Here is a 22,891-nt window from a genome sequence, read left to right as displayed (position 1 = left end):
CGCCTATCAGGTTCACCCACTGAGAACACAGAGAGGAGCTCCATTATTTCTGAATCTGCCCAGTTTCCAGCCATTGTTGAAAAGAAGAAGAACTTGTACTGCAGTTATTATATCTGAGAGGCAAGGCAACTGAAAACAAAGTCGCGAATACAAATACGTCAGCAGCAGAGTCTTGTGATTGGCTTGCTCGCTCCTTGTGACAGCATCTTCCATCAGACAGACATAACCCTTTATGTGCCCTTCTTTGCAACGTTACTGCTTTCATTCGCAACACAGCCTCACTGGTATTTACCCTGAGATGTTACTAAGTCTAGAGGTGGGAAATTGGATCCATGCTCCCATTCATACACAACCCAGTGCAGGAAGTGTGGCTCAACATCTCAGGGAAAGACTGCATGTGTGGAAGGGGCTCAAATTTGTCCCACCTGCTTGAACTTCAGGCTATGAATAAGCCGTGATGAGCCTGCAGCACAACAGCCTTGTGATAACAACTGCTCTTTCGGTGCCTCATCACAATAACAAATGTCAGAGTCATTAATACGTAGCTGTAACTATTTCTTCATGACTAGGCGTTCTTTCAAAATAAAACGGAGTGGCCAGTTCTGAACAAGTGTAAAGCGCTGAGTGCTTTTAAGCGTGTAATAAAAATTTCATAAGAATTACTTTTTAAATGTAGAGAGCAATGTTTCACTGGATTCCAGCCCAAACAGCCAAGATGTTAGTGCAATTCATTTGTATTTACTCCAGTCCAAAAAAGCCTAAACACTGACAGAAATCTTGACCACATACCGTGCTGTGACACATGGATCTGGTGAAACAGATATGACAAACAGATATTCTACATACTGTACATGTGGCATGTGTTGCTGGTGCCCGCAGCATACGCAAAGCAAACTTCAACATAAGACAGTTTATGATGGTGGACGTGGACATGGAGTTTTCTGTGTTTGGGTTGATTTTAATGATAAAAGTTGAACTTTTGAGTATGTGTTTTCCACATTTATCTGTTTTGTATGCTTTCCCATAGAGACCATAGGGTCATGGCCCATTTTACACCATCCACATTTTGCCACACAGCATGTGGTCAAAAGATTTGGACACATTTGATCTGATATCTTGAGGTTGCCCGCCACTAGGTGCATGTAACTGGGCACTGTGGCATTAAAATATTGGAAAGGGTAACTAAATTCAAAGTGGTATGGTGCCATAGTGATGTCACATGGAAAAGTATCAGACTGGGGAGCATCACAAAGAGGTTGACAGCACAGACACTGCATAGCAAGACAGCTAAACCATTGTGTGATACAGACTTTGACATCAGAGAGAGACTGTCACAGAAATATATCATAAAGAGAGAAAACACAGTGAATGTCTGTGACATCACATAAAGTGTGTGAAAGGGCACAGTGTTCACCTGCTCTTCAGACAGCTGAGAGATGTGGTTCACAGCAGCATAGGATTCAATCTTGGGGTTGAAATGGTTAATGATGGCCCTGAAACACATAAAAATAAGCATTTTTGAAACGACATAGGATATACAGTTTTCCCTCGCTATAACGTGGTTCACCTTTCACGGCCTCGCAGTTTCGCAGATTTTTTTTAGTGCAATTTTGCATGCTTTTTTTTTTTTTACTGGACTTATTTTTCTATGAAGGTTTGAACTTTGAGAGTGTTTAAACAAGAGAGAAAAGTGAGAAAATGTTAATGCCTGTCTGAGAAAAGTGTATAAAGTGTGTAGTGAGGGGTTTTACAGCCTTAAAACATCTATAGTAATTGTAAAAAATAAAGCTGACTATTTTGCGGATTTCGCCTATTGCGGGTTATTTTTAGAACGTAACTCCCGTGATTAACGAGGGACCACTGTATAACATTTTTGTTGAAGGATGCACCATCACAGTTGGCTCAACTGGCAGTTTTTTTCCACACACGCTCTCATAAAAACACACACACACACACACATACACACACACACACACACACACACACACACACACACACACAGCACTGCTAATCCATCAAGCCCATGACCAGTCATTCCACTATTTGTTTTCATTAGTATCCCTCAAGCACTTGCACATTCAAATAAATTTAGAAAAAAATCTGACATTAAAAAAGAAACTGTTTCTTTGATTTAAGGTATGAGTGTGTGTACTTTGTGCATAGTTGGCCGACACCATTTTGACAGTGTATATGACATGTTTAGTTTCACACAATACCAGTTACAGACAGGATGTTTAACAACAAAACTCATTTGTATTCATTCCTATTCAATTCCATCCAAATGCCTCCTTCATATTGTGCGAGCACACCAGGGAATCCCACATGTAAATTCAGTGGCAATCTTTTCCGGCATTTGCATTCATTTCAATGAAATAAACTGCTTTACGGTTCACATATAAATTGACGCAATAAACATAGCTGTGAGATGAAATGGCTTATTTCCTTATAGTGTGTCATGTATCAAATAAATTGTGGTGACAAAAACGCAGAGAATTCTCCACAGTGGTAATTCTGCTGTCAATTATCGTGGGGGGCCAGCGTGCAGCAAAACAAACTGATGGAAGCCGAAATGGAACTGGTGCCTTCATTTGCATTTATAAACTCAAAACAGATCCTCCGCTTTCTTCATACCTTCCGCCTCTATTCATTCATTCATTCAGTTTGCAAAATTACTGTTTCCATTTCCTTTCTCTCCCCCTACCTTTCAACCCCTGTTAAGTGCCTATTATAGTAGTGGAGTCAGACTCGACTACCGACTCGCTGTATCCTAGGGGAGGATCCTACTCATATGGGTGCCCTCAGGGCCCTCAAAGCCAGGGTGACTTCAGAGGATCATCCCTTCAGAGGAGATGGGAATAGGGATGAAGGGGAGGAAGCAGAGATTATAGGAGAGAAGAGGCCAAGTATGCATGTGGAAGGGGGTGAGGGTTGAGGAGATAAGGGCTTTGAAATAACCAAACAGAGAGGCCTAAGGGAGATCGAGGAGAGGAAGTAGAGGGAGGAAAAAAAGGAATCGGCTAGGGAGCAAGAGGCCAGATTACAGTCCCAAAGACGTTCACTCACTCTATTTTGGCCTAACAATAACACTCTGTTCACGTTCACATTTCTCTGACTCCAACACGCCTCTTTCCCCCTTCTTCCCATCTCAGCATATGTGTGTTACTATGTGTGAAAATGTGTGAATGTGTTTTTACCTGACATTGAGGAGGGCATGTGTGACTTTACTGGCAGGCTCCTTCCACTGGCCTGTGTTGGTTGATACTCTCAGTACTGCGAGGCAGAGAATGGCAAACAAAAGGAGGATTAAATGAGAAGGGCAGAGCTATGGCAGCAGACAGACAGATTTAAGCAGACATGACACACAAACCACACACTAGCCATCTCTTGGATAACACCTCACAGGCACTCTTGTCAGGTAAGCATCCTGTTGGTCTTTCTCTCACCCACACATACAAACACGTGCACAATCACACAACTGTCTGTTGTCTTACCCATACAGTAGAGGTTGTCAAAAACCTGGTGCATTCGCACGATTTCATAGTATAGCTCGTCGTAGCTGTTGGAGGTGGGCAGAAACGTGTCGCCATATGTTATGAACATGTTGAAGAGGTTCACCACCTGGATGAAGAGACACACACACACACACACACCATTCTCTTAAGCTGTCCAGTTCTTTCATGTTCAAACAAATGGACCTAATCAGAGAAGCAGGAGATGTGTTTACAAATCAAAACCACTCAGTCCCTAAAAACAGACCATGATAAAAGTTCAACAGAGAAATCAAATTGATAGTCCAACAGTTTAAGGCAGCTTCATTGGGCTTTTTTGCTCTGATCATATCTATTCTGACAAAGAAAACAAGCAATCTCACACTCAACTCAGTGTGTGATTTCAATCACACATACAGTGTGCTTTCAAGTAGCACCCACTGTACAGCGGCTGGCTGTCCTCCCACTACAAGATAATACACACATCTCCGGGAAACCAATTTCCATTGTGAACTGCACTCTGTCAAGTTCGCATGTGTGGGTGTGCGGGAGTGTGTGTGTGTGTGTCTCACCAACAAAGCCAGATGAAAGATGTTGTGCTTGGCCAGCAGTGTGGTCTCATTTGACAGCAGGAACTTTAGCAGGTTGATGAGGGCTGTGCAGAGGGAGACATGAACTCATTAATGCAATAATCTGAAGTGTTGATAGTTGGCTAACAACAAACATACACTGGCAACCCTCCTTTTTTCAAAGTATGCATCATTATTTAGGTGGATAATGGAGACACAGCATGGGGGAAACCTTTCAGCACCAAATCACATCTTTTCACAAGCTTTTATAGAGGAAAACAAAACCCATAAACAAAATTGTAAATGTATGAACAAGAAGCCATTAACAAGCTTTAAGAAGCTAGAATAACAAAACACAGAAGGAAGATAAAATAAAAACAAATATTCCGTTTCTATTTGGCTGCTTTATTTTCTCCTTTATCCTTAGGTTTTTCTTCATTCTTACTTCATGGTATCCTATTACCAAGAGGAGAGGCTGTTACTGAGGGAATTAAAGCGATTATTGGTCTGATTAAAGGAATCTGTATTCTAATGAGACACAGTGAGATGGGGCCATTACAGCCTAAATTGATACCCTGTTGTGTGTTGACCAGGCTGAAAACAAGGCCACCAGGATTGATAGTGCTTTCCTTAGGGAGCCATTATCCACTCTCAATGATGCAATATGTTTCGAAAACAACAGGGCCATTGATTTTAGAGGGAAATTGGCTTTCTTTTGCAAAAGCAGCGCCCATTTATGGAACTCTTCAAGTGACGCCCAGCAAATCAAAAATTCTGGGAGGTTTAAATTATGAATGCATGATGTCTACAAACTGCATGTGAAACTCGAAAACAGTTTAAAGCACATGCTGTCACAGAACCCTCGAAACTACAATTAATTTGACACAATTGTTTATTTAATGCAAAGATCCCACACATGACATGAAAGTGTCATAATGTCAACATTCTGCCACAATTTATTGCACTGGTTTCACAAAAAAAACAATTACCTAAGCCGTTTATTTATTTACTTATATGAATTACCACCAGCCACTTACAGCATAAAAACTACTCTGCAAATGAACAACAAAGTAATTAATTTATCACTATTGTGGGAAAGAATAAGGAAGTTTTCATCGTAAAAGACATCAGTCCTCATTGTAAAACAAAACCAAACGGCTTCTCCATCATTATACGCCATAATTCTCCATCATTATTATTTAATAATCCAGATAATTTTAGAACATTAAAAGATTTATGGGGCTACAGTAGTTATGGTCACTTTATTAGCATACCTAATAAAGACCAAATACAGTGGGGAAAATTTTGGCCTTTGGCAATTCAGCAATGCACAATATTGGATTTGTTGCTGATAAGCTGATATGTCGATATTTTCCAAATCTTTTAGCCGACTGCCGATGCAGATATATGCACATATTTTTTCCCCCCAGTTGCAGAGAACATCAAGTCTCTCCTGTAGTGGAATTAACATTTAATTACACCTACTGTGATGGCCCACTGGCAGAGGGAGACACAAAATACAAAGCTTTTCAAAATGCACAATAATGCAAAATAAGAAAACGACTTTAGCTTAGGTTATCTAAAACATGCCATATTTATTATTTGCTGATATCCGATATGCTGATATTCATTTTAAAGCCTTTATCAGCCGTTACTGATGACATGCTGATATCATCGTGCATCCCTAAGGTAATTTTTAAATTTGGTGAACACTTGGGAAATTATGTTTTTTTTGTTTTGTTTTGTTTTTAGGTCAAAGACATTTTAACACAATTCAACAGTACCTACCCCACCACCAACAACAATGATTCCTGATAAAAAGAACTCCAGGTTTCATTATATATTTTGGTATGTGATCAGCAAAGAGCTAGCCTTGCTAATACCAAACTCTACCAGAAATAATCTCTCTTTTGATCTTGTCAGTCTATTATGTTGATAATTAGGATGCTGGGCCCATGTTAACTGATACTGGTCGGATCTCATTGATTTTAACAAGACAGACCCCAAGGATCTTGTGGGGCTCCTGTGAATAAACTGACTTTATCTTTATAGGCAAAACCAAAAAGGTAAAATAAGGACCTGGAAATGTGTATTTTTCTCTTCTTTTTATGATAATGAAAGCTACCTTGTTCCATTGGTTACATACCACTGTGTACAACATACACAGCGTGCTAATCCCCTGCAGCCCCACAGCTCTTCCACACCATGAACTTTTATGGTGTGGTATCATTTAAAATCGCTGGTTTCATGTAAAAATGGAGACGCAATGTAAATTCATGGGGAGGACAATGCACCGTGCAGGACAAATACTAATCACAAAGCACCCACAACGACACAAAGTCAGTGACAGCTTTACCTGACCAGAGCTCTCTCCAGGTGTAATGCAGCCTAATTCTGCACTTCTTCTGGTAGCAGATGAGTTTATGAATGATCTGTACACAGCGCCTGCATGGGAAACAAAAACCCACAACTGTTATGATGAAGCTGAACAAACAGACAGGAATAGCAAAGTTTGGTTTGTGTATAATGTGCACATGCTCTCACAAGTATAAATCCATGGGGAAATCCTTCATCATGTGAGTAACAATGAACTCCACCATCAGATCTAGATAAAGGGATGACAGCACACACATACAGGAAGAAAGAGACAAAGAAATGTTTTTGAGATACTAGCCAAGGGTTAAAATGTACAAAACTTTTTTTCTTAGTTGGTCTAACCCTTCACTCAGACGCACTGCGATAAAATTATTCGTGGTGACATGAATGGATGCAGAGTCAGCAAGATGGAGCAAGATAGATTGAACTTCACTGTAAGTGGTGTGAATTGATGCAAAGACATGTTCTTTGAGTTTAAATTTTTCTACATGAGGAATTTGCCTGACGCAGGAAAGGAAAGGCCAATGAGCTTTAATCAGGACATTTCTCCCCCCCACCTAGATTTGAATAGCCTTTGGGTGGATGTGACTAATAACAACAACAAATGAAATCTGCACACAAAATTCATGAAAATTAGATGCTGACTGCCTGGCCTGGCACAAAGGTTTCAAACTAACAATAATTTTTGTTGTCAGTTAATCTGTTAATTTATTTAGTTATTTATTTATAACATATTTAAAATAATCACAGTGAATCCATTAATGAAATGGAGACAAGCAAGCAAAACCTTAGTATTTGTGAAGCTGTATTTATCACCTGTATAATTACTTTATCAACTAATAAAATAATTAATCGATTATCAAAACTACAATCCATTAATTTTATGTCAACTGGCTAATCAGTAAGTAGACAAATTGTTTCTGCACCAAATGTAAGCATGCAAGAAAAACACATAGCACATAGTTTTATATTATCTAGGGTGTCTCTTTATTACCCATGTTTCTGTGACTGTAGCCCAAGTGGTGCCATTAACCAATTGTTTTTATTCACTTGGTCGCCTGTCTGAAGTTAAGGTAATCCTGTAACAATGGTGGTAAAGATTCCTCATACCTAGAACAGCACACACGAGAGGCCGTGAGGGGATGTTCTTGTCCACGGCTTTTTTTCTGTGCCTCATTGGCTGGAACAGACACAGGAGGGAAAAATGAAGAAATGTACAAATTTGTGCTCATCTTTCTCCACTGTTCCTTCCCTCACATCGTCACGTGAACTCACCATTCTGTGCAGGTTGACTCTGAAGTTCATATTGTCGTCATGTAGGAAGGCATCAGCGTACTGGTCCTGGCACACAAAGAGACACAGATTGTGACACCTAGCCAATTGGAGCAGGATGTTGAAACCTGCAAATGCTGGACACAGCTCCTACCTCTGCTATACAGGTGAGGATGATGAGGCACAGTCTGGCGCTGTTGAGTCTATGCTCATCTGTGAACACACAGAGATGAGAAGTGGGACTGCAGACAGGTGGAAAGGTGAAAGACAAAGGGTGGAGTTTTATTTTGGTGTCTTTGGTGTCTTGGGGGACTGAGGGAGCATGTTGATGGAAGAGGGAGACAGAAACAAATGAATGTGATGAAGTGAAATATTGATAAAGTGATAGGAGGGAACAGAGTTTGTTTACCTCTGGTGTCTAGGACAACTATGAGATCACTTATGGTCAGAGATGGAGGAGAGTGAAAGAGTAATGAATGATGAAGACAGAGTGATGGGACAGAGAGGAGAAGGGCACCAGGGGTTATGTTTACCTTTGGTGTCCTGCATGACAATGGAGGAATACTTGAGGAAGGTGATGAGCAGGTTGCTAGTCTGCAGGTTGGGATCCAGAGGCAATTCTGGGTTGTTCATCACTACACAAGAGATGTACAGGTAGCTTCAGTGCAACCTACTAACAATGTGCGACATTTTGATCAACAATCTCCCTGAAACATTACTATGCAACTGAAGAAAAGGCATACAAAAAAGAATGGACATTATGAGGATAAATTTAACCACCCCCCCACCCCAAAACAAACAAATAAAAGAAATTCCAGCAGTACAACTGTGCAGCAAATTCTAAGGTCATAAAATGGCATTTTTAAAACTTGAGCCTAACTACAGTACACTGTCTAACAGTAAGTATAACAAGTAGAGACATCCTTGTTTAGGGAGAGGCGGCACTCATTCAGGCGAATAACAGCATTACGAAAAGTGATGTCTTCGACCCATTACTGGGCTGTGGCTTTTTGTGTTGTCTAGACAAGCATCTTCATCCATTTAAAAATCTCTGCTCACTGAAACATGCAGTTTGTTTCATGGATAAATGATAGAACCCCCTTCCCCAAAATTTCTCATTTGCCTTCCCCTTCCTCATATCCCTGCGGTCACAGTGGAAAAGCAGCTTTGACATGCACAACATATAGCTACAGGAGGCTGTATCATGGCAAGGAAAAAGTACATTTATGATGTGAGGCCTCCACGCACTTGTGTGTGTGACCTTTTCCGTTCCAAGTAAATGAGCTACTGAGGGACAGAAGCTCCTGTGACATGGCATGATGAAGGCTGCATGTGAAAGATTCATCTGTATTTGGTGCTGGAGGTTAATATTTTATATAGCAAATGGCTCTTAGGTTTGAAGCATTAGAGAGAGCCAGCCAGAGTTAGAAACACACTCCTTTTAATAGTTACAGCATGCATGCATGCCAAATGAGCTGTTTTTGATTCTACTCGGTCAACTATAACATATGCCTCTCCTGAAACAGGAAGTGACAGATATGCACTTAGCTTTAAACTGAGGTTAATCAGTGCCTGGAGTTGTGTAATAATCTTGTTATTAAGACAAGGTAGATAAGTATCATTTGTAATTAACAACTCACTTGTGTCAGATAGGCCTTAAAAACTACTATATATTTGACAAGGATGCAGCGGAGACAGAGTGGTGTGTGTATGTGTGTGGTTGTGTGTGCGTGCGTGTGTGTGCACATGTGCATGTGTAATTCTGAGTGTGTGCACTCACGGGAAAAGTGAGTGAGAGTTGCCATGTTTGGAGGGAGAGTTATCAAAAATGCATGTAAAAACACAGCACAAATCAACCTGAAGAAAACAGGCAGAGAGCCACGATGCCGAAAGCTTTAGAAATCCCTTGATCCATTTTCTACTCTTTCAGGTGTTCAAGAAAGAAGCGGATTAAGTGAAGTCCCAGTCTAGGACACATTCTGGACACGTGTTCCATTTTCTGTGATTGCTGTGGCAACAGAGCAGTGGACAATTCTTTTTAGGTAAATTATTTAAGGTAAAACAACTGGGAACCCACAGAGCTCACATGACTAAGCCATATCTGTCGTCCACAGTAAGCTCTTACAGAACATACAGAATCACAAAAAAAGAATCAATGAAATATGACTCACTGTCCAGGGAGGGCGGCGTTGTGCCCAGCGGTGTCGTAGGAGTGGTGGGAATCGGGGTGGCAGGCGAACCTGCCATGTCAATCTCTGGGTGGCTCTGTTGAGAGTCAAAAAAACAAGTGTGCTAAGTCCATAATGTGTCACTGAAAAGCAACACTGTTTTAGCTGATCTGTGCAGCCATTAAAGGAGCTGTTCACCCAAAGATGGGATACAAGTTCTCAGCCACATCCAAGTGTACCAATTCACGCTGGAGAAGTGAGTTTCATTTGTAGTATGTTTTTCAAGAAATACTAACTAGGGGTGTCACAATACCACACTTTTGGTACTTGAAAACAATAATTATTAAAGGCAGAATGAGTAGGATTTTCCTACAAAAAAAAAAAAACAATATAAAGACTCATTCGAAAATAGTCCCTCTCAATCACCACTTATGACCCAGGAGAAGTGTGTGTCCGTGTTTATATCTGCAGAGACCCTGCCCTCTGCCTGGATTTTCTTGCTTTGCTGAGCTCAGGACTTTTCTGGGCATCAAATTTTGACACTTCCTACCCAATACCAGCGCACAATGTCAGATCAATAGCACAACATTCAATATGAAGTTACAAAAATTACCGACTGTGGAAAAAAGAAAATATAGTGAGGCAAAAAGCCAAGTTCGTTCCCTGACGAGAGTGAATCTGGGATTGGCTTTCACCCGCTCACGAGCACTGAAGGAGACGATGAGGATGAAGAGCAATGCATTGTTGACCTGTTTTCTGTTGGACAGGTGGGTGCGGGCGGGCCAACATTTTTTTCCTAGCAGTGACAGCATTCCTTCCATCTCCCATCCTAGGACACGCAAAACCCACTTAGCCAGAAATGAGGGGCAAACTTTGAATGTTGTGTTTAGAAACTGCAACCAATAAATCCTTCTCATTCATGCCTGTAAATTCTGTCTGTCAATAACCTGATTTGATACCACAGCAAAAGTTTCAGTTTCAGTTTTTCATCCCTTATAATATTGCCCAAGTAACACTGCAGTATACACACACTCCTAATGACATACAAGATCTTCACATGACACACAGGGTTTCCGCTACATGTAATTGATCGTGGCGCACCGTGACAGCAAAACCGCCACGCCTTTGGAATGATGATTTTTTTTTCCAGATATTAAAACAATTTAAAGTATATTGTATGAATAGATATACACATATATATATAGCCTATATTTGCGCACATAAATTTACTATAATCAGAGTTTGAAATGATAATTTAAATATCATGAAATGTTACACTACACTGCAATTAACTTTATTTTGAAAAATCAACACCGGAGTCATCACCCGCCTGTTTGATTCTACTACTGCGTGCTCGCAGAGGGAGAGAAAAGGGCAAGAGAAAGGTACCTAGGCAAGATTAAATTTAATCCAATTTTTTGGTCAAGCCTGTGAAAACGACCCTAATTTTATTGTTAATGTTAACATTGTAGGGCCCTACAATTTCCACGATCACGGAATCGCTGACGGAATCACGGAATTAGCCAAATAAAACGGAATCTATTTTTAACACGGAATATCGCGGGATTTGACATAATTTGAATGAAATCCTGTTTTTGTGTGGAATATGAACGTATGTCTGGGGAAAATTACATGGAGAGAAGCAAATCTGGGTGGAACAACCCCTCCAGTCGTTTCACCTGCACCACCTAGAAAAACAAAATTACAACAACTGCACCGGCACCGTACGAGTCCAAAAGGCAAAATAACTTTCCAGGCTACAGCAGCGCACTGACATAGATTGTGTAACAAAGTGAAGAGTTGCCACTCCGCTCTATTTTCACTGGCTATCAGCAGCACACTGGCTTAGCTTGTCTATTCATAGAAGAGGTATCACTTCGGCTTATTTTTCAATCTGTGTTATCACATGCATACTCCTGCTCATTCATTGGTAGTTGAATTGTTAGGTCTGTTTGATAAGTAATTTACTGGTAAACATCTACTCCTTCAAGATAATTTATTATGTTCTACAACTCATAAACATACACTAACACTACATGCCAAGTGTTTGAGTAGCATATCTCCTCTGTGCTAAAAAAAGATCCATGGTAGAAATTATTAACATTGTTTAAAATATTCTTCCGCTCTCTAACCTCTCTCTAACCATTTCTTCCACAACAGCAGTCATAGATAAAGAAAACAAATGCTCCATCTCCTCCTCTTCTCCAATCACTGTCAAACACATCTTTCCAGTCTTTCCTTTGGGTCTATTCATTGCTATCAGACATCAGAGATGACCAGCCTGATATAGGAGTGGAATGTAGAAGGACAAAAAATGCCTAGGCTGATTTTTACCAGTGGCATGGAAAGGACAGAGGCAGACAAAGAATTTTAGAGTCAAAAGAACACAAAACACAAAATGTCATGGGCTATCAAAAGATCAGCATTACACCAAATCTGCCAAATGTGAAGAAATTCCTGCCTTGTCGGAAAATTTTCCATTTCCCGGGGTGCTCAAACTGCAGTCAATGACTAGTCCTATTGTGGTTGTTAAACAATGCTCACCTTTACAAGTCTGCACAGTCTTTTGCCATGCAGTACCCATCCATCCTTTTTGAGCACTAAAAATTCACACTGAAATTGTTCCAAGTAATTTCCTTTATGGAAACCATGCACTTATGGAAGCTTCTAATTCTCCTTGGTGATTTACAGGAGTAAGTGATGGAAGCAGCATGGTAGAAATTAGCTTCACCTCATTTTTTTAACATATGAAAAATGTGGGCATCAACTGATACTTGAAATGACAAGTGGAGAAAAAGCACAATATCTTACCTGTGCTAACACGGTGATGAAGTTGCGGTTGAGGTGCACAGCCTCATACAGCGCCAGCAGAATAGCCTCATTGGTTCTTGAAATAGAAGGGAGGTCAGAGGTCAGAGCTGCCTAATTATTTAACAAAGCATCCAAAAAGTCTAACATAACTTAAGGCTGAGTTGGGGAAAGCTTTAGAATTTGATCCAGTCATGCTCGGGGGGCAAGCAGAAGGGCATAGTGGTGCTTAACATTTATTAGCAGCCACTTCTACGCTTCAGCAAGTTTATGAAGGGTTTTCATGGTGGTCATAACTGCAGTTCTCTGCAGCTTTACATCCCCCGCACATCCACAAACCCAGTGGGGCTTCAGGAATGATGGACATGGAGCCATGACATGCACTTTTTTATTTGCTGTGTCATTAACTACTGCACCGTGTGTGTAACCACTAATAAATCATGCCAGGATTACATTACATGATATCTAATGTTGATACATTAGTTTATATTCAAGATTTCTACTGAGGACGGTAAACTTTGCTTACTGATACTAATATTACCCACAAAGATAAGACTGATCCCAACTTTGTTTTGGTTGTAGTGCGATAAATCAATGTGAGTAGACAAAGGCTTGTCAATCAACAAGCAATACCTGAGTAAACTTACTGGGCACAAAACGTTGTACATGTGTAAATGAACAATTGTACTGAAACTCAAACAATTTCAGATGATCTTTTACTCCCACATGGTCATGATCAACAAGTAAAGATGTTGCCCTCTATGAATGACACAGGGACCCCCTGGGGCCAATCAGTAACAAGATGCATCAGCTCTTTATGTTTTATAAAAATCAGGCCAGTGGTATAGCAGTTACAGCCTTTCAAATTTCACATTTTGACCTATAGCTTCCCCACAAGGCCAATTAGTGCAATTTTTAACACCAGAGCATAAAGCCATAATGCATCACCACTCCTAGCTTTGTCAACACCAGACCAGTAATGTCTGGTTTGACTCATGGATGGGTTGACAACCCCCAGATTGCACTGCACTGAATATGACATGTGGAAGCTGTAAGCAGTCTTTGTCCAACACGGTAACTACATTAAATCTCTTAAGGCAGACTATGAAGTTTCAACAGGGATGGCTGCCTTTCCTTATTATTATGTGATAAAGACTGATGAATGCTAATCAATTCTCAAAAGACTATAACTTAGAAATGCTTCAGGAGTTAAGTAAAACACTTCTACTCAATCATAACCCAAAATATAAGAGGATTCACTCCATTGTTTATACACTTGTGTACATTTGACATTAAAGCATTAGATTCAAGAAGATTAAGTGTTAGATTAATGATGCTCATCCTTATCATTAGTAAACAAAGTGGTGTGCCCTCACATTTGAAACTGCATAGTCTGCCTTTAAACATACATGTTCTACACAGCCAAAATGATCCGCTGTGGTTACTGATTATAGCATTACAACATACATTTTCATTAAAAATTCTATAATGAAATGGTTTATGACAAAAAAAGAGGACAAGGGAAAAAAATCCCAACAGTAATTCTCTGATTCCAAAGAAAAGAATAACTGTACTTACTGTACAGAGAGCTTTTCATCAGCATCTGCAATAAACATGCTGCCAACCTGTGGACAGGAGAAGCATTTAGCTATCAGTAAACAGCATTGATACCAGAGGTGGCCCTGGTTATGAGGTGTCAGATCAAAAAGCTGGGTTATAAACTGTATACCTAACTAGAATTGGCTTAACTTTCTGAAGAAACTTTAAATGTGTTTGCCTACATTGCCAAACGTGTGGCCATGCACTAAACTGCCATCCATTCGCTATGCCGTGGCGTGTTTGGTTTGAAGTTGTTTTGCTAAATGGTTGCTGGGGTATACAGAATGCTTGCTAGGACATTGACAGGGAGTTCTGGATGGTTGCAAGGTGGTTGCTATGGTCTTTGAAGTAGTTGCTATGGTGTTTGTAGGCGGTTGCTTTGGTACTGTGGATGGTTGCTAGGGCGTTGGTAGGCTGTTGCTATGGTGTTTTGCTATTCAGTTGCTTTGGTGTTCTGGGTGGTTGCTAAGGCGTTGCTAGGCAATTGCTATGGTTTTCCTGATGGTTGCTAAGGCATTGCAAGGCTGTTGCTATGGTGTCTGGAGGTTTTGGTATACGGTTGCTATGGTGTCTGGGGGTTTTGCTATTTGGTTGCTATGATGTTGTGGGTGGTTGCCAGGGTGTTGGTATGCAGGCTCCATGGTGTTTCTGATGGTTGCAAGTTGCTATGGTGTCTAGAGGTGTTGCTATGCAGTTGCTATGGTGTTCTGGGTGGTTGCTAAGGAGTTGCTAGGCAATTGCTATGGTTTTCCTGATGGTTGCTAGGGCATTGCTAGGCAGTTACTATGGTGTTATGGGTGGTTGCCAAGGTGTTGCTAGGTAGTTGCTATGATATTTGGGGTGGTTGCTAGGACATTGCAAGGGTGTTTGGGGTGGTTGCTACGCACTTGCCGGGGTGTTGGGGTGAGTGATGGGATGTATTGGCAGCAGTGCTAGTGGCCACTGAGACAGAAAAGGAGAGATGCAGAGCTGCGTGTGTATCTCTGTGTCAGTGAGAGGGGACCTGCTTTCTAGCTACCAACATTCTGCGATTATCGTATCTCTGTATAGTGTCCCAAAAAAAAAAAAAAAAAAAAAAATCCCACTTAAACTGCAATTGGGAAAAATGGGTAAGTCGGATCACTGACATGACATGTTGACATGTTGCTTCTGCACCACAAGACGCACATTTTTCATAATTTTTGTGTGTAGGTATCACAAAATCTGTGCGATGCAGAGCCTTGCAAAAGTTTCATTTGTAGTGGGCCAATAATCACATATAACTAGAATTGCAAAAAATCAGTTAAGTGGGAATGCTAAGAAAGGCAATAGCACACTTGTTGCAATCGGGTTGCATGTTTTTTATGTTTGGTGTATGCGGTAAAAGCCAAAACTACGTGTGGAGTTATGTGCCAAAATTTGGTGGCTTAAGAAGCATGCAAGCATGTAATAATATGGCAAGTAACTATCAGGTGTTCAGGGAGGTGAGAATACAAAGACCAGGATCTTACCATACTAGTAAGTGTAGAGAAGAAGCCACCCTGGTTCTCTTCCTCTTTGTCTTTGTACTGCCTAAAAGGAAAAAGGATGGGCAACAGAATATAGCAAAATGGACAGAAAGCAGGTAGTAAACAAACAGTGGGAGGACATGATGACTAAAGAGAAGAGAGAGAGAAGGACCACACAGCAGCAGAAACAAACAACCATGTTTTCATCCCTACATAACACTTACGACCTAACCTAGTTTTACATAACAACGCAGCTCCTTCTACTCCTCATGCTGTAGATTCTCCTAGGGCACCGAATTAAACACAAAACAATGAACTGTATCGAGCTATCATCCATCACTTTGATGTGTCTGTCTGAGCGGGCAGACAGACAAGACCTTCTTTTCAAACAGAATTTGAATTTCCAAACTGTCTCATCTAAAAGCATTACCCACAGCCAAAGAAAACTGTCAGACATAAATAACTTAGGTAAAGGGCTTTTTTAGAGAAATAAGAATAGATTTGTGGTAAAGATCAAACCTAAACTGATCATGTCAGGCTCCTTAGAATATCACACACTTTTTGACACATGGAAATTTTATTTTTCAGGATCTCACCGGTTATATTCTGTCAGAGCTTGGTGGACAACCATGCCCATTCCCTAGGAGAGAAAAGATCAAATATTTCAATCAAATTATGATGAGCTGCTTGATGTGAAGGCCAAGACTTGCATCAGACTGGCCCTTTATTATTCTGTGATTAGAGACGATACAAGATAAACACTCACATCTAGCGTCGGCTCGTCATCAACAATGGAGAGCTTCACAATATAGGGATTCACAGACTAATAAACAGAGAAAGACATAAAAATCAATAGCCATTAAACATTAAATGTTCTGCGGCCAGTGATAGTGCTCAAGTCCCTCATCTCTGGAGCTCACATAAGCCTCAACTGGCCATTAACTCAATCTGGCCTGACCTCTCTCATGTTTCACCTCAGCTCTCCTCTGCATTGCTATTTTCCACTGTCTTAAACAATAAAAATGCTAACTGTGAATGGATCACACACTCTCTTTAAGGAAACAAACAAAGAAACTTTCTTGTACGCTCTCACATGATGTAACTGGGTTTCTGCCTAATTTTTTTTTTTTTAAATTTAAACCTTTTTTAATAGAAAAGAATAGAGGATACTTTATTCATCCCATAGGGAAACTCAGGACCCAGTCAAAAGAAAAAAAAACAGATTTTCAACAGTTACGGTTATTCAAATTGGTCAGTAACAAAATACATCAAATATATACACCAAAACATGCATGCAAGCAGACCTCTGTCCTTTCTGTGACCCAGAGTGGAACTTGCATAGGAGCCAGTATTAAAAAAAAAAAACAACTCCAATATTAACTATTAACATATCAGTAACTAATGTTAAACAAGACTGACATGTTCTTACTAGAATACTAGAAAGTCACTGTGAAATCTAAGATATTTTTAGACTTTTGAAGACCTTATGTAATGAAAAATAAATGGAATAATGACACATGACAGGTCCCAAAAGGGAATTTCGTTGCCTCCTGTTTGATATACGGCTCAAAATTCCTGCTCAACTACAAAATAGAGCCAGTGTAGCTGGTTTAGGATTAAGAGAGCACCCCAGAGCTTCCTCATCACTCCTTCTTTCCTCCCTTCCCTCACTCCTCTCCTAAAAGAAGTAAATGGAAGGAGAGGAAACAAATGAGGGGAGGAATGAAAAAGAGGAGAGGAGGGGGCGACTGGCGAGGGAAAGTGGAAGCCATTTGGGACAGTTTTATTTTCTACTCCATCATCAAAAATGGACGGGTGCTGTTGAAGTGGCCCTTCCAGTCGTGAAAGAGCGAAGCTCACAATACATGCATCACAGACAAAGCTTTTATGCACACGCAGCACAAAATGTGACGGTCATGATATTCATATTCCAGCTGTTGTGCCATGCTGCCAGTGTTCATTTGATGATTAGCATAGGCTCTACAACAGGGCTGTTACGTCTATGTGTTGGTGAATAAATTTTACTTTGACTCCTGCAGCATTGCTTTTGTGAGATGTGAAGACACGCATGGGCACACGCGAGCATATGCACAGATAATGTACCTCATATTTCCTATAGTTGACCAGGAGGGCCAGGAGGACCACAGCATCATAACCATGCTGCCCTCTGCTGGACACATCCGACAGAATCTGAGGGAGAGAGGGAGCAGTTGTGACCAAAATGGGTACAAGGGAGGGAAATAGTTGTCATTTATAAAAAAGATCCTGAGAACAGACCTTTTCCACAGCAGCCATTTGGCATGAAATAACAGAGTAAGCACAGGTGTTTCTAATGACATTAATTAAGACTCCTTTTGATTTAAGTGTATCATTTCCTGTGAGCCAGCGGGCACAGCAGACCCCGTCACAGTTTGCAAACATCGATGACGTGTGCTGAAGACACATTTTGGAGACAGAAATCCAATCAACCCTCTTTATGGCTAGCAGCCACAGTTTTCTCCTGAGGCTCTGAAAGGGACAAGGTCCTGATAGAATCCAGTGTAATTTCAGATATTTGTGGGTTGGATACCAATTATGGCTGCCATACACACAACAATCAGACTTTTTTCTATCAGTTTGCTAAGATAAAATGTCAATGTACTAACTACCAGCCTGTTATACCAGACTCCACAATAGTAGAGCCAAATCTCCATTGTGTGTGTACATCTTTTTAATGATATTAAACCTGAATGTAATGGACCCTTACTCATGTCATTACTACGACCTGTGTTTACCGTGCAATTCATGTGAAAATGGCTGCTGTGATAAAGGTCTATGGTCTTGGCTGAACCAATCACTTACCTGCAGAATGGCTTCGAAGATGCTGTTAATCATAACATACTCCAATATGGTGTTCTGGCTGATATTGTCTGTTACCTGCAAACAAATTCACAATGATATTTCTAATGTCCGTGATGTTCCTGTAACAGTACCACATTTTCCAGAGGCTATGTCATTAAAGGTAATGTATATTTCTGTCTCACCGTCACTAGACACAGCAGCAGTTTGAGACAGAGGCTCTTTAAACTCTCAGAGCCTTCGCCACAAAGAAGGCTGTCCAAACTCTCCATCAAGTCCTGTCAGGCACACAGACACACAAGATGAATATGGATGAATACAAAAAAAAAAAGAAAAAAAAAAAAACAATTTCAAATGACTTTTCCAGTAACTCCCTTCTCCTCTTCCGTAATACGCATCTTTTCAATTTCCCTGTTCCCTTCACACACCTTCATCCTAAGCTCGGCTTTGTCAAACCCCATGAGCATGTTGATGATGTCGAAGCCAGACGCCGACTTGTTCTTTTGGTGAACCCCTCGGAAAAGTGCACACAGAGTCTGAGAATAGAGGAAGAGAAAGGGAACACAGAGGTTGCTCACACTGTGCATAATATAAAATGTTTCACTGATAGACCATGCATTCCTCTCACTCTTTCACAGCTGTAACCATTGCAGAAATAGAAACAGGATAACATTATGTAATGCCACAGTTACAGTCTCATCCACACAACTGAGAGGCTGGTTTGAGAAATATGAGCTATAGGTGAAAAATTAAGGGTTTCCTCCACATCTTTACCTACCTGCAGGGCATTGACCACTTTGATCTGGTGCTCCTCTCCCAGAGCCTGAACACAATGGTGGAACAGAGAGTTGATGTTGTCCTGAATCCGCTGGACCTCCTCCCCATCTACACTCTCCAATTTGGACTCTAGATACTCCAGGTTCACCTGAGAGACATGAGGAGAGACAGAGGAGACAAGTGAGATGGCTGGGTGATCATGCATGGGAGTGAAAGATAAAACACAAGACAGACACACTGAAAGAAAGAAACGCCGGATTGAGCGTGAACACCCTGGAAGCAGCAGCACTGGGGAAGATGAGGACCAATGAGGACCAAACTCCATCATTAGATAACACCTCCCACATCCCATAGAGTGGATTGATGCAGCCTCACAGTACATTCAGCATCCACCTAATCAACCCTCGAAGTAACAAAGGTCACTTTATGAATGCCACTTTGCCAAAAACTATCAAACAAATTCCACTCGCAATACTTCATGTCCAAAGAGTGCCAGATTCAGCCAGCTAGGAGGGCAGTGAAACAGGCCACAGAGTCTGCTGCTTTTCTGCTTTTCTATATTGCTTTTGTTAGCACTGCTGGTAGTATACTTGATGCACATGAAGAGAGACATATCTCTGAATCTTTTCTTCTGCTGCGCCCCTCCACAGATATGTTCTGATTCTGATTATATTATCATATCAGTGTGAACATTGTCACTTTTCTGTACATATGATGCCTCTTTGATGGGTTTTTGATCTTAACAGATAGTTAAGCAACTTCATTTTTTACACAAGTGCAATAGTTTACAACACAGCTACACACCTAGATCATTTTTAAATATATGTATCAAGCTCTGCAGACCTGTTAATGTGAGTACATTCACATTTTTGCACTTTGTAACTCTGTTTCCATATTTAATTTCATTTTTTTTTCTCATTGTATATGGCTAATTATTTCTAATTTTTCACTCATTTCATAATGCACACATTGTATATTTATTTATTCTCATACTGCACATATTTGCCATTTATCTTGTGATTACTTACTGACAGTACTCATGCTACTACCATTACTGCTGCTTTGCACGCCCTCTTCATGCTATGATACAAACTTTTTCATACTTTCATTTATATTTTTATAATTCCCATGTATTAACACTGTCAGTTGCTAACTTGTTATTAGTCTGCAAATTTAATTTGTTTTTATATTTATTAACATGGGCACATACAATAAAAAAAACAACGTGCAATGTAGAGCGATATAGCTAGACAGCAAATTTTCATTCCCAGTTCTTAGGCAGGATAAGAGAATTATTTCTTTCATTTGTTTTAGATTGCTTGTTATATTATTATTTTTAAGTTATTTTTGTTTGAGGTATCCTATCACTGCTTGCTGCTGCACTGCCTCCATACAAGAATAATTCCAGGTCTGGAGTGCATTAACGTAGTGTGTAATGAGCTCAAGTATTGCCTTTCTTGCTGTACCTTCATAAGAAAGAGCTCATCCCAGAAGCGAGGATTGTTTTTGGCTGGATCCTCTTTCTAAAGGAAATAAACAGACAGAAAATAGTTTAGACGTGAACCTGATTTTTACCTCTATACTCTTTCAAATAGCCTTCTCTCATCATAATACTCACTGCGAATATCTCGTCATACATCAACACCACCTTCTCCTTCAGGGGTTTCTTAGATGATGATGTCCTCCTCAGCAGCCCTGCCTTCTTCTCCACCTGAGACATGGCTAGGTCTGAGTACAGAGACAAAATGAGACAAAGGAAAACGCAAATGATGAAAAAATGCACTGTAGAGCTCCTGAACCTACTGATCCCCAAAACAGAAAATTGTCTTTTTCTTTGCGCCAAAGGCAGAGTTATCTGCAGAGCAGGCGCAGCACCCCTGTAGATGGCAGAGATTCACCTCACTGCTCAGTGACACCTCTGGGCAGATACTCGCTGAACTTGAGCCTTCCAGTCTAAGCATAGTCTCCCTCCTCACTATTGCCCCCCTACTGTTTACAGTCTTCAGAAATAAACTTGGAGTTGTGTCATGGTGTTTGAATGGAATAGACTGCTGCACTGAAAAAAAAAAAAAAAACTTTCATCAACCAGGTAAAGAGGAGTGTCACCTGTTGACAGGCCAAATTCAAAGACTTGAGCAACTATTAGCTTTCGACTATTGGCTCAAGGTATTCACACCAGGCTCTTTCAATTTCAAGTTATTTAGTCACATATGAAGTTATTTGTAAGTGTAGACTTTGCTCACAATGGACGACATACACTGTCTTCGCGATGAAGTCTAAAATCCAAGGAAATAGAAAGCAATCGCTTGTCAAGTGAGGGATTTCAAATCACAGTGACATGGTAATCAGCATTACCACAACCTCAGTGTAATCAGTCAAGTAGGTCAGCAGCTCGGTAGCGATACCACAATGCAATAAATAAAGCAGTGTGATGTTGTTTGAATGGCAGCTGACATTTAACCATACTAAAATTGACGGCACATGACATGAATGCAAGCTGGGTAGTGAGCAGACTGCTAGCTAGCTAACTTAGCTACGGGAGCTAAATGGCACAGCTTTAACTTGCTGTTTACAGCACACAGCAGTATGGTCTCATTAGCAAACCCGTTTTCTTGCCCTGTAAATTCATGGCGACCGCTTAGTTTATTAACAATTATGTCAAGTAAAGTTGGTATGTTTAGGTGTTTCGTTTGCCCAGCTAGCTAACAACACCCCTTCTAATGCTAAGTAGTAACTAGACAGAAGCTAGCATGTCAGCCAGAGGAGTATTAACGTTACGTTAGCTGGCTAAAGTTTGGGTGCAGCTGTTCATAACAGTACTGCCGAGCTACACAATTTAGCTCTCTATAAGCTTAAGAGTTTTTGGCCTTACCTCAATAAAAAGTACTAATGTTATAACCTTAAAAGTAGTTCATGAATCCTTGTCGGGGGAAACCTGTCACTAGCTCCTGCTAGCATACTGCTAACAGCTGCTTGTCCACACGGTCTTAGCACCCGACAGCTCCGAGGCGACCGCAGCTGAGCGTCAACACTACGATGTATATATTTTTATATTTATCAGGATCTAGCAACTTTCAACCTTTGAGGTTAGTGTAGAGCAAGTGTATTATTTCGCAAAATTAAGTGTGACGTCAGTTTTTTTTTTTTTTTTAGCATTTAATAAATCGGACACAGTATAATCTTAATTATCATGTTTATTACAGGCTACATATAGTTTTTGGTTTCTTCTTCTTGTTATGATCATTAATTTAGTAATAGTAGTAGTTGCTGTTGTAGTAGCAATAGTAGTAGCAGCATTAAGTCACACCAACTGGTTAAAAGAGAACATATCACAGTGTATGTTGGAATTGTAACTATGTCCACAGAAAAACATGTGGGGGGAAAGTGTGAGTGTTAAATTAAATTAGGTGTTGTTGTGATTTTGTGTTTGTTTGTTTTGTTTTGTTTTGTTTTTGTTGTTTGTTTGTTTTTTAAGGGCAGTGGTTGTGCCATCGTCCAGCAGTTTCACT

General features: G+C 40.4%; 1 protein-coding gene across 2 annotated transcripts in view; it reads right to left on the bottom strand.

Moving 5' to 3' along the window:
- Positions 1-22,395, bottom strand: part of armh3 (armadillo like helical domain containing 3) — a 28,047-nt gene extending 5,652 nt beyond the window's left edge. The window contains exons 1-24 of one of the 2 annotated variants that reach the window (XM_030058735.1): positions 22,255-22,395; positions 21,001-21,110; positions 20,849-20,905; positions 19,384-19,530; positions 19,034-19,141; positions 18,791-18,883; positions 18,609-18,683; positions 17,871-17,957; positions 16,534-16,590; positions 16,364-16,407; positions 15,771-15,831; positions 14,260-14,306; positions 12,685-12,760; positions 9,877-9,970; positions 8,239-8,340; positions 7,860-7,918; positions 7,709-7,774; positions 7,544-7,613; positions 6,602-6,662; positions 6,414-6,502; positions 4,061-4,143; positions 3,492-3,618; positions 3,195-3,270; positions 1,415-1,493 (exon numbers count right to left, since the gene is read on the bottom strand). In XM_030058735.1, the coding sequence (XP_029914595.1) occupies positions 1,415-1,493; positions 3,195-3,270; positions 3,492-3,618; positions 4,061-4,143; positions 6,414-6,502; positions 6,602-6,662; positions 7,544-7,613; positions 7,709-7,774; positions 7,860-7,918; positions 8,239-8,340; positions 9,877-9,970; positions 12,685-12,760; positions 14,260-14,306; positions 15,771-15,831; positions 16,364-16,407; positions 16,534-16,590; positions 17,871-17,957; positions 18,609-18,683; positions 18,791-18,883; positions 19,034-19,141; positions 19,384-19,530; positions 20,849-20,905; positions 21,001-21,102 (1,860 nt within the window). In that variant the 5' untranslated portion in view covers positions 21,103-21,110; positions 22,255-22,395. The remainder of the gene's footprint in view (positions 1-1,414; positions 1,494-3,194; positions 3,271-3,491; positions 3,619-4,060; positions 4,144-6,413; positions 6,503-6,601; positions 6,663-7,543; positions 7,614-7,708; positions 7,775-7,859; positions 7,919-8,238; positions 8,341-9,876; positions 9,971-12,684; positions 12,761-14,259; positions 14,307-15,770; positions 15,832-16,363; positions 16,408-16,533; positions 16,591-17,870; positions 17,958-18,608; positions 18,684-18,790; positions 18,884-19,033; positions 19,142-19,383; positions 19,531-20,848; positions 20,906-21,000; positions 21,111-22,254) is intronic. The other variant, XM_030058741.1, reaches the window with a different exon arrangement.
- Between the last annotated feature and the right edge of the window lie 496 nt (positions 22,396-22,891).

The sequence above is a fragment of the Myripristis murdjan genome, chromosome 1, assembly GCF_902150065.1.
Source record: "Myripristis murdjan chromosome 1, fMyrMur1.1, whole genome shotgun sequence".
NCBI classification, from domain to species: domain Eukaryota; kingdom Metazoa; phylum Chordata; class Actinopteri; order Holocentriformes; family Holocentridae; genus Myripristis; species Myripristis murdjan.
The sequence above is the reverse complement of the archived record's forward strand: the minus strand, read 5'-3'. Positions and strand labels throughout refer to the sequence as shown.